Raw genomic sequence first — 14,478 nt, 5'->3', positions numbered from 1 at the left:
ATCAATTTTTCGTTTTAACTATATATTAATTTGTATGCAAAGACGGTTGTGATGTGTTCAAGTCGTAGAGCGCCGGGTATCGGGACGTCGTGGGTAGTTGAGTCTTGCTCTGGAACCCAACTTTTTACCCCATTATTTGCATAAAAATTAATATATATCATTAAATAATGATAAAAGCATTTTTTTTAACCTGTCAGGTCATATTTTAATTTATTCAATACTGTAATTTTTCAGGTAATCAAAATGTTGGTGATTGTCGTGGCCCTGTTTGCTATTTGCTGGCTTCCACTTCAAACGTACAATGTACTCCAAGACATTTTCCCCCAGATCAATGGGTAACAGCTATATTCTGAACTTTAATTTTTTAATATCAAAGAAAATATGCAAAAATAATTCAAATTTAATATATTAATTAATGTATGGGGTTTAGTGACCGTTAGTCAATGATTATTTGCAGATCGTGAGATGCGGTCAGGTGTGACGTTGGTTTTTAGACTCACTCTCAACCCGACACCCAAGAATGACACAATTACGCAGAAAACAAACACTTCGAGCCCTGAAACTGATTTCAATAATGATCGAAACGTTGGCACGATAAAGAAAATGTTTTTCTAAAACCTACGTCACACCAGACCGCATCTTACGATCTCCAAACAATTATATTAATTAATATCATTGAGATAATTTTTGTATTAACCCAACTTTCATTTTAACTTTTAGTATTTCATTTTTTCATTAATAAATTATCTTAATTGAAGAACAATAATATTAAGCGTTCTCTTGTAATTTCAGATATAAATACATCAACATAATTTGGTTTTGCTGTGATTGGCTGGCGATGAGCAATTCTTGCTACAACCCTTTTATCTATGGAATTTATAATGTAAGCAATTTTTTTTCCATTATTTCAATGTGCTAACATTTAAATGTTCGGCCTATTTGTGAGGCTCGTTGATTACCTAGAGGAAACTTGCGGATATTGATAAATACTGCTCAATATCATCAAAGTTTGCACTAAGATCCTGAATATTCAAACAGAAATTGATCAATTATGCATGACGAACAGACAATTCTGCTGATGGCGTTATAGATTGTTTTTGTTTATAAAACGTTTTGTTACGTGTACACTTGAGTTTTAGATTTTAAGTAGCAACAAGTCTGATATATTAACTGAATATTTAAAACCGGCATTTTATTTTAAAATATCGCGTCAGCCAAGAGAAATTTAAGAGACTTCGGTTGCAGAGAGGTTAGGGAGTCTGACTCGTATGATTCTACCACCTTAATGATTCTGGTTCGGATAACGTTTTGTTTCCCCGAATCCTCAGAGGTGATGGATTTTATTAATGTTACAATCTAGCTTATTAGCATAGTTAGTTAGTATTATCCCACTTATTGGCGGAGTGCTCATCCCTGGGTGAGATTCGGTTGTTGCATCTCGGATGTTTCACTCTCCCCAGGGTTGACCTGTTACGGTTTTTGAGTGGCTCAAATTCGCGGCCCTTAATTCGTTACGCTAGGCATGCATGGAACTACAGATATGAATTAATTAATGAGTTTAATTTTTGATTTCCATTGTATAACCTGTTTTTCTGTTCTCTTTCACGTTTTGGCAGTTGTTGTTTCTCCTTTTTTTCCTTTTTATTGCGTAGGCTATCATTTTATTTTATTGTGTATTTTTTCGTTTCTGATTGTTTAATCAACGACCTCTGGCAGACGGATCCAAGATTCATGGCCTTAAATGCTTTGATATCTAAATTGTCTTTTTTCCTTTTTTTTATGTTTAATAAAGCATTATTATTATTATTATTATTATTATTATTATTAGTGAGTCAATTTTTCTGAAAAAAGTTATGTGACTTTAGTCAACAGGTGGACTACATCAATATGGACATGAGCTTTTAAGGCTTAAGTCTTTGACGGTGGGCTAATACAACTTTAAGGGTAACTTCCTTTACTCTTTCCATTTTTAGGAAGGACTTAATGTCTAAATTCCCAGAGTGAATTGTCTGTGCATTTCACATATTTTGAAACCGTTGTATTCTTTGACGGTTGGTCTTGCTGGTACAGCTATTGAGTTGTATGCCATTAGTCCTAATAGACTTAAAATCGTGTTGATTAAGTAAGAGTTTTTTCTTTTAATGTGCAATGGAGAGATTCTGCCCATCAACCGTAATTTTGCGTTTTAATATTGAATTATTTACTCTTTTTATGTGTGTTTTCGCATTCATTACAAGCGTACAAGCACACCAATGCCATTTCAATATATTTTGCCTCATTGGTATATGGGAGCTAGCATCTAATGAATTTTTTCATTGTTGAAGTCCATCTTTACCGATTTGTCTTCATTCCGTTTAATCAACCACTAGGGGGGCCGGCGGTAGCCGAGTGGTTAAGGCGTCAGGCTCTCGGCTAGTAGATCCCGCGGTCGTGGGTTCGATCCCCACCGTCGCCTCTGGACTTTTTCTGACGCCTAAGGGGACCGGTGGCCGCAATTTAAAGAAATTGACACGGCACTCATCAATGGAAGGGGCGGGATCGGATCTCAGCGACCCTGAATTTGGTCCCAAACCCCTTTAAAAATGAGTTTCTTCGATGCAAGAACACCGGTACAACGGGGGCTCAAGTTCACATTTGTGTTGCGAGCCCTCTCCCAAAATATGGAGCCAGGGATAAAGTACAATAAGCTGTACAGCTCAGCTGCAGTGCTCAGGAGGGAACTCTTCCAGTCCCTGGTATTAAAAAAAAAAAACAACCACTATGCTGTCATTTATGGATTTAGTAAATTTGCACAACTTCCATAATTTCCTTATCGTCAGCAACCATTGCTGAATTTTCCTTGTTTATCGGTAGATTGCTAGTAAAGTGCAAGTATACAATAGGCCATAATAACTGCCTTGCGATACTTCAACTTCGATCGGTTTGAGTTCCGAATAGGTATGTTCTTGCTTAATACAAAAATACTTGTCAGCAAGTTTCATAAGTGGTTGAAATGGAATTCTTTTTCTTATCATGGTAGACTCTATGGAATGCTTTGGGCACACAAAAGAACTGTTTTCTTCGAGCAGATGGACCTGAACAATCGTAGAGTATTGTTGTCAGAAAGCAAGCTAAAGGTCAGCTTTTAATTTTCACACCTTAATAATCTACTCTAACGCTTTAAATTAGATGTTTTTTTGTCTTTGTTTTTGTTTTTTCAAATAATTTAGAAATTGGCCTGTGTGATCCAAGCTCGTGCAGCAGTCTGTAGGGTTGAGAGATCGTAATGACCTCAGTGATTTTCTGTGTTTCTGGCGTGTATTAAAGTCGAAAGAATTGATGAGCCTAATCATCTGGATCACAAATTTTCTAGGCAATTTCCTTAAAATCTGAGTACAAATGAGATGGTATATCCTGGCAGAGCCCTTGAAATTTTATGTGAGATTCATTTGGAAAATGTACTGTAAATTGGTTCTGACCCCTCTTCCACAAAATCCAATTTTTAAAAGATAAATTCTGATAGAAAAATATATTTGAGCGGTAATATAATTATAGTAAGATACAATAAAAAGTTTCTTTAAATTAAGCATTTTGGTTATTTAACAGAAAACAAACACGTTGAGCCCAGAAGATGATCTCAATAAAGATCGAAACGTTGGCATTTATTTGAACTAAACACACCATTTATTTTTTATTCAATAGATAATTGGTTAGGTTTAGCTTAGTTAGGTTAGATCAATTTAGCTAAATAGCGAGCTCTGAAAAGGGCCAGAGACATGGCATGAAATGCATTAGTAACTGAAATATATTTCATACAAAAACAACATTGTAATGATGATTGCGATTAGGTTTCAATTGAAAAAAAAAGTTGGTTTAGCACCATAACATACTACAGACCTCAGGGTGCTGTTGAATATCACCATCTTTTTCTCTAGTGAGATCTTCTTGTTCACTATTTTGCGCCACAGACTATTAACGGCCTACTTAGCGCTGCTGGCCTTCTCTCTGCAGTGATGCTTCATCTTCAAGGCCTTAGTGAAATTGATACCAAGATATTTGTAGCAGTTTACGCAGTCCACTCTTTCACTTTTTAAGAACCATCTCTCATTTTTCTTAAGTTTTCCGCCTTTCTGCCGACAGACCATAATTTGGGATTTTTGCAATTTAAGGTTCCACTTGTCGCAATACTCTTCTATATCCCTTATCATTATCTGCAAAGATGCAGGTGTAGAGGCCAGCAACATGCATTAGTGTCCTTATTTTTCGTCCGTTAATTATTACCCCTCCGCATAGTTCGTCCTCCAGGTCGTTAAGGAAGATTGCGAACAGGACATGACTGAGTAAGCAACCTTGTTTGACTCCCATTTTGCACGCAAGTCAATCGTCATACCTTTGTCCAGATTCGGGCGTCTGATTCGGCATAATAACTCTTGAGGATGTTAATAATTTTTGTAGAAAGCCCGTAGGTAGATAATTTATAGAATAGTGCTCTCCTATCTACACTGTCAAATGCTAACCGAAAATCTACAAAAATATAATAAATATATATTAATATGCAAATTAAAATTAATTGTTTTCACCTACAGGAAAAGTTCAAACAGGAGTTTCAGCACCGATTCCCCTTCCGCTCTAGAAAATGGAACTCGACCTCAGGTACGAACGACAGTTTTGACTTGGACAAGACGATTCACAGGTTCGGGAGCGTAAATCGTAATTCGACGAGATGGGTACGCTATTCATCCAGGGTTAAATACACCCCGGCACAGCACTACGTCTATCATTGTCCCAACTCCAACACCATTCACCATCACAGCTCTCAGTCTGACATTGAAGAACTCTGCCTATAAATACTGCCAAAGTTATTGTTTTAATTACGCTAGACTCCTCAGTACTGAATTTTTCAATGAACGTCAAAGTTTCATTTTGCGTATTTATTGTGATAGAACTACATGTAGTTCTAAATCATCAATCGTGCTGTAATAAGAACCAAAGTTGTAAAAAAAAGATACTCTTTATAACTTTAAGGCTGGTTGTAAATAATATATTCCTGATAGCTCATTCTTGGCAATAAATTGTGTCATGTAAATATTTCATAAATATGCAAACAGAGGGTACTTAAAAGAGAAATTACTCATTGAGATATAATAATATTTAATACATAATTTTTGTACAACATTTTATTTCTACAACCTTACCGTCACCCTGTAGGATGTAGCGAGTCAGTGGTTGTATTTATCATTTAAAAGAAAATATGTGAAATTTCATAGTGTATATTTTGTACCGTATACATATTGTATTTCCTAGATTGTATAGTCATCAATCATTGTACAATGAAGAAAATAAAACAAACAGTTTGTACAAAGATATTTTTAATATGATACAAAAAAGGAAAGATTTGGCTCTGTTGTCTTCTGTGAATATTTTATAACTAACAATCCTCCAGTCAAAGATGGGAATCTGTTTTATTCTTATTGGAAAACAATTTCCAAAGAAAAAACACTATTTTCACCCTTCCTCCTTTCACTTCTTTCACTTGAATATCCTTAAAAAACAGTGGAACAGGAAGGATTAATTTATGCCCTAAAAATTATTCACTTTTACAACAAAACATAAAAATATTCTAATATTTAATAATTCAGATTACATCATTTATAAAAACATTTTCTACCTAGGCATTGTTTTACCTATTCTTCAAAGAATAAGCCAATACTGCTAAATAAAAAACAGATATGTAGGAAATTTGAAGAGCGTATTGTGGCAAAGGTCTATCTGACTGTCAGGTCTATAAAAGGCTTTGGTTCAGGATTTTTGTTCAGGTTTTTTACTAAGTTAAAGCGTTGCCTACATAGGGTGTTCTGGGGTCTCCCCAGCACTGACATTCATGTCCTTCAGAAGCCTGTGAACCATCTCTAAACTTCAGAATTAAAAAACCTGCTGCGAACTGTGTGTATAAGATTTTCAGTAAAGCACGTCAAATTAAGTCATATAAATTAAGTTTTTGGCTCAGAAGGTCCTCAAAGGCAGCAGCTGGCAAAAGAAGTCTCCACTCAAGGTAGATTTCGCCATTTAGATAGGCCCAGGTATATCAGGAGTTATCAAAATAAGTTTAATCCAAATTGAAATTTTGGATTACAATGTAATTTTAAATAAAACAAACTGTTGTTTCTTGAATGATTACTCCTAATTCTCAGCCCACTTGGCTCAAAAAACATTTAAAGCTATATATGATTTGTTTCCTGAACACCGACTCACTTTTACTGACGGGACGTCTTGGATGAAGAACAGGTTGTGTCTTTTATGATGACTGCAATGAAAACAAGGTGACATTTCTTGCATTTTTTGACAAATTGCATGCAGCAGGATTTAGAATACTGTAAATTTACAGATTTAAAAAAAAATTCTAATAGTTTAAGCAATGTTCGACATTAAAAATTGAAGAAAAAAGGTTGTTGAGTTCATTATCCAGGAAATAAAAGGAAAAACAAGTAAATAAAAAGGAAAGAAGAAAACATATTAATAATTAACTCAAGGACAAGTTGATTCTAGGAAGGTAGAAATGATTTATTTTTAATCCATTTATGTTTAGAGGTCTAATTGACCAAATTACTTATTTCAATTATTCTCTTTATGTTCTATGTTTTTATGTTGAAAAAGTTAGTGTCACGACCGGGATTCGAACCCACGGCCTTCGCTCAATACGCCGCTGCTCTAACCACTTGAGCTACCTTGACTCAAGGGGTTAGAGCAGCGGCGTATTGAGCCGAAGATCGCGGGTTCGAATCCCGCTCGTGACACTAACTGTTCATCTCAATCAAGTCCTTACATAAAAAGAATAATTTATTTTTAATCTAAAAAGTATGAAAGTAGTAGTAACATTCTATTAATTTAAACAATAAATTGTTAATGTTGAGTTTACGTTTTATGTCAATTATTAATCTTTATACATGGTATTTTGCAAAATAAATAAATGCAAGTGTCCGGTTTTTGATTTGTCTTTCAGACATTTCTTGTTGCTAAACGATTCTCGATACTCAAATGATTGATTGGAAGGCAAAAAAGAATTATAAAAATAATTAGGACATTAAAAAATTGAAAACGGTTATTTTTCTCGACTCAGCCCACAAAGAAGAAATATGAAATGAAGGAAAGAAGAAAAATGAAAAGAAGAAATACGAATGAAAAGAAAATGACAAATAACTAGAAATGCAAGCCTAGACCAGAAATTTGAACATTTTATTTTGTAGCCTAGCATCAGAAACAAAACATCCACAATTAAAGAAGCTGCTTGCCTTTTCCTGACATGTGCATACACTTAAGACTAGAATGCTTAAACAAATTATTAATAAATTATATTAACGTTGTATATTTAATATTATTCAAAAGAAAAAAAAAACACTTCAGAAAGTGTTTCCCATGAACATCGTGCGTGAGGATTTGTTTCGAATTTTCGCAGGTCTGGAATTAGTTTATCATCATTATGATCATTGCCAGTCTGAACGTAAAACTAAAAGAAAAAAGAAATGCACAGCGAGTATAAACGTTCGGAGATGATGGTGTACAGATGAAAAGAAAAAGGAAAGTGATGACCCTCGAATTCTTCCATTACACCTCGGAACGAAAGGGGCGAGAATCTAACCCGTTGTGATAATTGCCCGAGAGAGATGAAACTCCGACGAGGTCTCGATGCAGGAAGACGAGAAACAGAAAGTGAATGTGAAACAGGTTCCGTTCTTCAGCAAGGCCGTCGGAGAAAGTGGTCGCCGCTCTTGACACTTGCGCCGATATCGGCCTCGTTTTAGCCGTTTGTTTCCAAACAAAAACGCGTCCTTCCACATATTTGAGCGTTCATTTATTCAACCTTTTGTCTTCGTTACAACAGGCTACAGACCGAGCCCGTCACGTTCCCTGGGCAAAGCCGAAAATATCACACCAGCTCTTTTTTTATTTCAAACACTATAAATAAAACCAGCAGTAGTGGCGGAGTTACTTGTTAGATTGCTTCCGAGATCTCAGAGTAGGCTAGGTGCTTCAGATAATTTAGGCAGTGTATCCTGATTATATCGATTTGGATCAGAAGACATGTATATACAAAGAAAACGAGTGTGAAATTAACAATCAGGCCAACTATTGAAGACGGCAAAATGAAAGACGTCTGGCCGGCCAAACTGATCGAAACTGACCAAAATTACAATGTAGTTACTTGTACAGTGAGTGCATTTTATCATATTATTGATAAATTATTGAACTAGGTAAACTGACATGACATAGTGTAGTACTACTGTTCGAAAAAAACCTCCACCAGTCAATAATTTGAATTGTTTGGTTAAAATGAATAAACTTGAAAGACAAAGGTTTTAAATGAAAATGATAAAATCAAAATTTGAAATTTACTGATTGACCTTACATGAAAAAATGAACAGATCAAGTATTTAGTTTTTAAATCCATTATGATTAGTGGCCTAATTGGCGAAATTACTTCTTTCAATTAATTATTCTTTTTATGGAAGATCTTGGTTGAGAGAAAATGTTAATGTCACGAGCGGGATCGAACAGCCGAAAGTTGTGGGTTCGAATCCTGTTCGTGACACTAACTTTTTCATCTCATCCAAGACCTTACATGAAAAGAATATAGTTTTTTCTCTTTTTTTCTAAAATCATCACTATTTCACTGTAATATCATCAAAACCTACTTGAACGATTTAGGCTACAATGTGTGCAACCACAGCTTGTTCCACGATTGTAAATGAATAAACTGTTCATTAAGACCAAACTACAAGCAGCTTGGACATAGGTACACCATCTAGACATAAAATACAGAAAAAACTAGCCTGTTCTTTCATTTTACCTTACTTTCAACAAATTGTGTCAAAGGGAACTAGATGTCGTGTAATTCACTCCATAAAACGAGGTTCATAAAGTTGTATTCAGGTACCAGGGGTTGCTGTGTATATATTATGCAGGGTGGGCGACCAAGACCCGAGGGGTTAAATGCCTGGGTAGACTCGTACCCCAGCCCTTTAAGGTCCGGGACTTGGTCGGCTCATGTGTCCTGCATAAACCTCTTGGACCTGTTAACAAACCGCAAGATTTTGGACCATTTAATCTCGGGGAGTGATTTAGTGATGTCCTCTCCTTCAAAAGTTTCACATCTAGACCTAGCGTACCTACCACCTACTAAGCGAGGTAGTGCATTGCCGTTTCTTCTTTTATTTCGCAAAAACGGCAAAAGGGATCTGGTAGAATACCCATTACGGAGAGGTATCTTCTCAGTGGGCAGTGGCCCGTCAGGATACCTATCAGCCTCCTAATTCCCTTCCTTGAGTTAGAGAATAGCCATTTCGATTCTGCTGGTTTGATCTCCTTAACAACCTCCTTCGATTGCCTGTGTCCGGGGGATTGATTCCACTCCTTAAGGAATTGTTTCATACCCCAGTTTTCATAGTTTTCCTGCTGTAAGAGTGAGGTAATACCGGTTGTGGCCTGACAAACGCGATTGCTGTGTAAGCACAGATATATAATATTTGTTGTAAAGTTTGTCAGGCCACAATCGGTATTACCTCACTCTTACAGCAGGAAAACTATGATACTAGTTGCGTTTTATTTACAATATACTCTGCCAATATTCTTGTGTCCTGATACCTACCATTTATAAAAGCGTGTTCGTCCCCTTAACCACATACAGTGAGGGGCTGGTTCGGCAGGCTAAAAGCTTAAGTCAAAAATATTCTAGCGCAAGCTAAAGTCAAAAAGGCCAGCTGTTGGTCACACTCTGAGATCAAGAGATGCTAAACTAAATCATTGGAAGCAGATCAGCCAAGGGCAACCACTTTTCCATAATGGATTAACGACAAGTAACAGAACTGATTGGTCAGCAGCGCAGAGCAGCAGAACAGTTTATGAGATTTTCCGACAATAAAATAGTAATGCCTCCTTGTGGGTTTAGCCTAACTTTCGCCGCTCCATGTTCCTGAGTGCATGTCAATTTCGGGTCCTAATTGCTCCAAATTCGCCCGTCCACATTTACAGTATGCAGCAGATATGATGAGAATCAGAATGTCTTATTCCACTGTGCACATTACAAAACCACATTGCTAAATCAAATCATTCAAAGTACATCAGAAAGACAACGGATGTTATTAGACAAGGACGTACATATGAAACATTCCACAAGTTGTGGCTGACATGGAAACAAATAAGAAACGCAAATAAATAAATTGAGTTGATGAAAGTTATCTGGAATTCGAGTTTTTTTCCCATTAGTCTACTGATATATTTGTTAGATTTATGTCTTATTTATTTACATATTTAATAGATGAAAAAAATACACATGCATATGCAATAGAGAAAACAACATTTGGCTTTCAATTAAAATCTTTCTTTTTGTTAAGTTTCTTCCTCCTCCTAATTTCTCAGCAATCAGTTATTAAACAGGAAGATATTGTAATTATCTCAGATAATCCTTGCTTGCGCTTTCAGTTAATTCAACATCATCAAACTACTGTTAGAAATTTTCATTTTTCGTTATTCAAAGAAGTAATTAACATTTACCAACATATGATCGACTGGAATAATAACCCAATAATATAAGATACCACAAAGACAGAGAGGAAGTGAGTGAAAGCGAAAGTAAAAAAGGGTTTGAGGAGATAGTGGAAAAAATTAGAAAAATATAGAGATAGATATAAAAATAGATGTAGAGATATCTAGTTAGGTGTGTTTATAAAAATATTTTTAGACTATTGCTAAAACATTGGTTCTTAGGTACCCTTTGTACATTTGACCAGTGTGTTTTTAAGTCAAAACATTTCAAATCTAGAGACAGCCGTTGCTTTTAGTTTTGATGATGTAAAAATAAAATTTAAAAAAATAATTACATTGAACTAATAAAGATATATTTATTATAAATATAATTGGGAACTCCATTTACTTGGAATAATTTATAAATAAATAGGAAGAAGTTGAATTTATTCCTTTTGAGCTCACTCAGGACACAATCTTTCTTTGAGACAGGTTCTTCTATCCTAACCACGTAGATAAACCTCTAAAAGAAAGTTACAAATTAGTAAACAAAAATTATACTTTAAATACACTAAAATTAAATTTACTTGCTACAATTTATAAAATATTTGTACCTGACAATGATAATTTAATTAATTTCGATGATTTGGAAAAATCAGTGATATTTTTAGATTTAACAACTCACCGTCTTTGATTCCAACGGGACGGGGTTACTGGATAAGAAGGAAGAACCCATAAAAGAAACAAGAATATATTAAAGGTCTAGTATTTGAAAGATTATTTGTTTCTATGCTTACCTTCTATGCAGGAGTCCTTCCACTGTAATCCATCCCATGTCCAAACATGCAACTAGGTCCGGACGCCTGGAACAGACACCACTTGACTTTGAAAGTCTTTATGGGTTTATGAAAGTTTTAAAAAAATTCGAGGCTTAAAATCACCTTGGTTACAAGCATTTTGTTTCATTTGTCATTTATTATCATTTATTTGTTGTTTTCAAAACGAATGTAAACTAAGTTTGCAAAATATGTCTGGATTTTAATAGGAAAAAAAATTTCAATAGTGCTTTTGTGAATTGAATTTCTCATGTGATAAATATTTAATTTTGTATAGTATATATATATATATATATACAAAAAACACATACATTGTTATTAGCATATGAGTAAGAAATAATAAGCCACCAGCTACAGCTGTAGTAAATTTAAATAATTAACAATATTTGTTACCTTCTGACGTATGTTTCTTTTAAATAATCTAATATATATATAAGTTATAAAATTTCGAAACTTGAAAATTATTTTTCTATTACAATGATTGCAGTACTTACAATTATGTTATTGTTTAATATTTTTATATTTATCTGTTTGGATACGAGTAAATGGAGAAATAGACTGAGTTGAAGAAATGTTTTATAAATGGAGCTTTCCTTAAACGAAATTAAAATTAATGTTTTATGTACATTCAACATTGATCTTATCTAAATATTATATAAAATATGTATAAAATGCTTCAGATTTCACGGTTTTCATTAATGTTTCCATTTGTGTAAATCGTTAGTTAGGTGATTATTTTTTCGGATTGTTTATAATGTTCTTTGATTTCTTTGATTTCCTGCTCTACAACAGTATTGTCGTTTACATCGAATTCAATCCAGATAATTAAGATATTATTTATATATAGTGAAAAAAGTTTCACCAAATATTTTAAATTGTAAATTATATTCAATAATTACAAAATCAACGAGACATGAGAAAAGAAATGGACAGATGTAAATATTATTTATAAATAACAAAAAAGAAAATATAAAAACGTAATAATTATAATCTTTTATAAATGTATCATTACAAGTCAATTAAATATATGAAAACCAGAAATACCCGTAAAACATCTTAAACATTTAAATTTTATTTTGTAATGAGCCATTATAAAACATTTTTGATTTTTTTGAGGTTCAATTAAAGCGTAGGTTTTATCGGAACTCACAAAGATAAAAATATTACATCTACTATACCAAGGTCTATAAAAAAATCATTATGTAATATTTGTGCATGTGTATTTATTATTTTTGTTCTGTTTTTATTGTTGACCAACATTTCAAATGGTATACGTACTAAGTAGTTTAATTGTAAATACAATTAGTATTTATGCGACCTTTCCACATCTTCTTTTTGACTAATTTATTTTTACGTAAAAAAATTAATTTAGTCATAGCCGCTGTTTAGACATAATATTTAATATAAAAAATAAAATATATTGAATTAATAAATATTATTAAAACACCATTTTCTTGGTTATGGACGGTGTGGTGACTAGGGTGTTAATTCATAAAAAGGAAAAAAAAGATAAATTTTGTTCTATATGTAATAAATAATAATATATGTATATATTTATTATATTCGTTATGTTTTTATTGTTGATTAACATTTTATAACAAACTGACAAACGCACTGACCCCGTTGTCGTAATGACGGAGCTCTAGTATGATGACCGAAGGCGCACAACAATCTAAAAACTCTACAAAGACTAGATGGTCTTAATATGACAGTGAAAATGCATACCTGCTTCACTACAGCAATAGAAACCGCATTCGAACTTTCATCCTTCTATGGTTTTTTTTACAAAAGGTGACGTCTGAGAGTGCCAACAGGCTCCTTAGATGCACGAAATTACAGCAGATCTAAGGAGGAGCCACCACACTGGAGAGAATTAAAATTCTCGGACAATTATTCTGTCAATTTAGTTGACAGTCATTTTAAAAACAACAAATAAATGACATATGAAACAAAATGCTTGTAACCAAGGTGATTTTAAGCTTCGAATTTTTTTTTTAACTTTCATAAACCCATAAAGACTTACAGAGTAAAGTGGTGTCTGTTCCAGCGTCCGGACTTAGTTCCATATTTGGACATGGGATGGATTAAGTGGAAGGACTCCTGCATAGAAGGTAAGCATAAAAATAATCTTTCACTTTAATATACTCTTGTTTCTTTAGGGGTTCTTCCTTCTTATCTAGGAACCCCGTCCCGCCCATGGAATCAAAGACGGTGAGTTGTTAAATCTAAAAATATCGCTGATTTTTCCAAATCATCGAAACGAATTAAATTATCATTGTCAGGTACAAATATTTTTTAAATTGTAGCAAGTAAATTTACAATATAATTTTCGTTTACTAATTTGTAACTTTCTTTTAGAAGTTTATCTACGTGCTTAGGGTAGAAGAACCTTTCTCAAAGGAAGATTGTGTCCTGAGTGAGCTCAAAAGGGAATAAATTTACCTTCTTCCTTTTTATTTATAAGTTAGTCCAAGTAAATGGAGTTCCCAATTATATTAATTAATAAATATATTATCTTTATTAAATCAATACACATATTTTTTGTAATATCAAAACTAAGCAACGGCTGTGACTATATTTTAAGTTTTTTGATGTAAGTACAGAGTAGGCAAATGTACAAATAAAACCTTCGATGTATCGTGCAGTTATTAGGGAACGCTGAAGGCATTTGAAGGTCATGTTGGAGCGACCATCCATAAAAATGCCTGTCCAAACACCAACACCTTTACGGCTTCCCCGCAGTGAAAATATTGTGGAAATATTCAGTTTTTCTGTTCTCCTCTAAACCCCCTTTAGGCCATCAGAAGACCTTAAAACTTTGACTCATCCGAAAACAAGATCTAAGTCCAATATTGCTCAGACCAATTGATGTGATTTCTTGCAGAACTTAACCCAGCTTTTCTGTGCCTTGTCATACGTTCTAGACCAGTGGCAGGCGTACTGGCACTAATCAAGCTTCGGAAAGTCTTCGCTCTACAGTGCGTACACTGACATTAACATTACTAACTTGATTAATCTCAACAGCACGGTAGAATTTCGATTACGGAGTAGATGCCGACCTGATTCATGCCTTCTTGAGTAACATCCGGTATCTTGGTAACGATGGAAAACCCTTCGGACAGTTGTTCTGAGGATGATAAGCACC

The 14,478-nt window shown here is 34.1% G+C and overlaps 1 protein-coding gene and 2 long non-coding RNA genes across 4 annotated transcripts in view; 2 read left to right on the top strand and 1 right to left on the bottom strand.

Moving 5' to 3' along the window:
* The window catches only part of LOC106665303 (RYamide receptor-like), a 72,117-nt gene extending 66,671 nt beyond the window's left edge, over positions 1 to 5,446 (top strand). Inside the window, exons 8-10 of the mRNA XM_024228866.1 lie at positions 235 to 335; positions 793 to 883; positions 4,566 to 5,446. Of these exons, the coding sequence (XP_024084634.1) occupies positions 235 to 335; positions 793 to 883; positions 4,566 to 4,826 (453 nt within the window). The 3' untranslated portion in view covers positions 4,827 to 5,446. The remainder of the gene's footprint in view (positions 1 to 234; positions 336 to 792; positions 884 to 4,565) is intronic.
* Positions 5,447 to 10,894: 5,448 nt separating this feature from the next.
* On the bottom strand, positions 10,895 to 13,215 carry LOC106665208. Of its 2 annotated transcripts, none has more exons than XR_001340281.2 (4): positions 13,059 to 13,215; positions 11,295 to 11,360; positions 11,183 to 11,210; positions 10,895 to 11,020 (listed from the first exon to the last, which is right to left on the bottom strand). It is a non-coding gene; the product is annotated as an uncharacterized LOC106665208 (long non-coding RNA). The 2 variants fall into 2 exon arrangements; XR_001340280.2 differs by lacking the exon at positions 13,059 to 13,215 and adding an exon at positions 11,439 to 11,640.
* A 138-nt stretch (positions 13,216 to 13,353) lies between these two features.
* LOC106665213 lies at positions 13,354 to 13,815 on the top strand. Its single transcript, XR_001340282.2, has 3 exons — positions 13,354 to 13,444; positions 13,493 to 13,615; positions 13,692 to 13,815. It is a non-coding gene; the product is annotated as an uncharacterized LOC106665213 (long non-coding RNA).
* Positions 13,816 to 14,478: the final 663 nt, after the last annotated feature.

Source organism: Cimex lectularius, unplaced genomic scaffold, assembly GCF_000648675.2.
Source record: "Cimex lectularius strain Harlan isolate CLEC.00 unplaced genomic scaffold, Clec_2.1 scaffold297, whole genome shotgun sequence".
NCBI classification, from domain to species: Eukaryota; Metazoa; Arthropoda; class Insecta; order Hemiptera; family Cimicidae; genus Cimex; species Cimex lectularius.
This window is presented reverse-complemented; position numbering and strand designations above follow the sequence as displayed.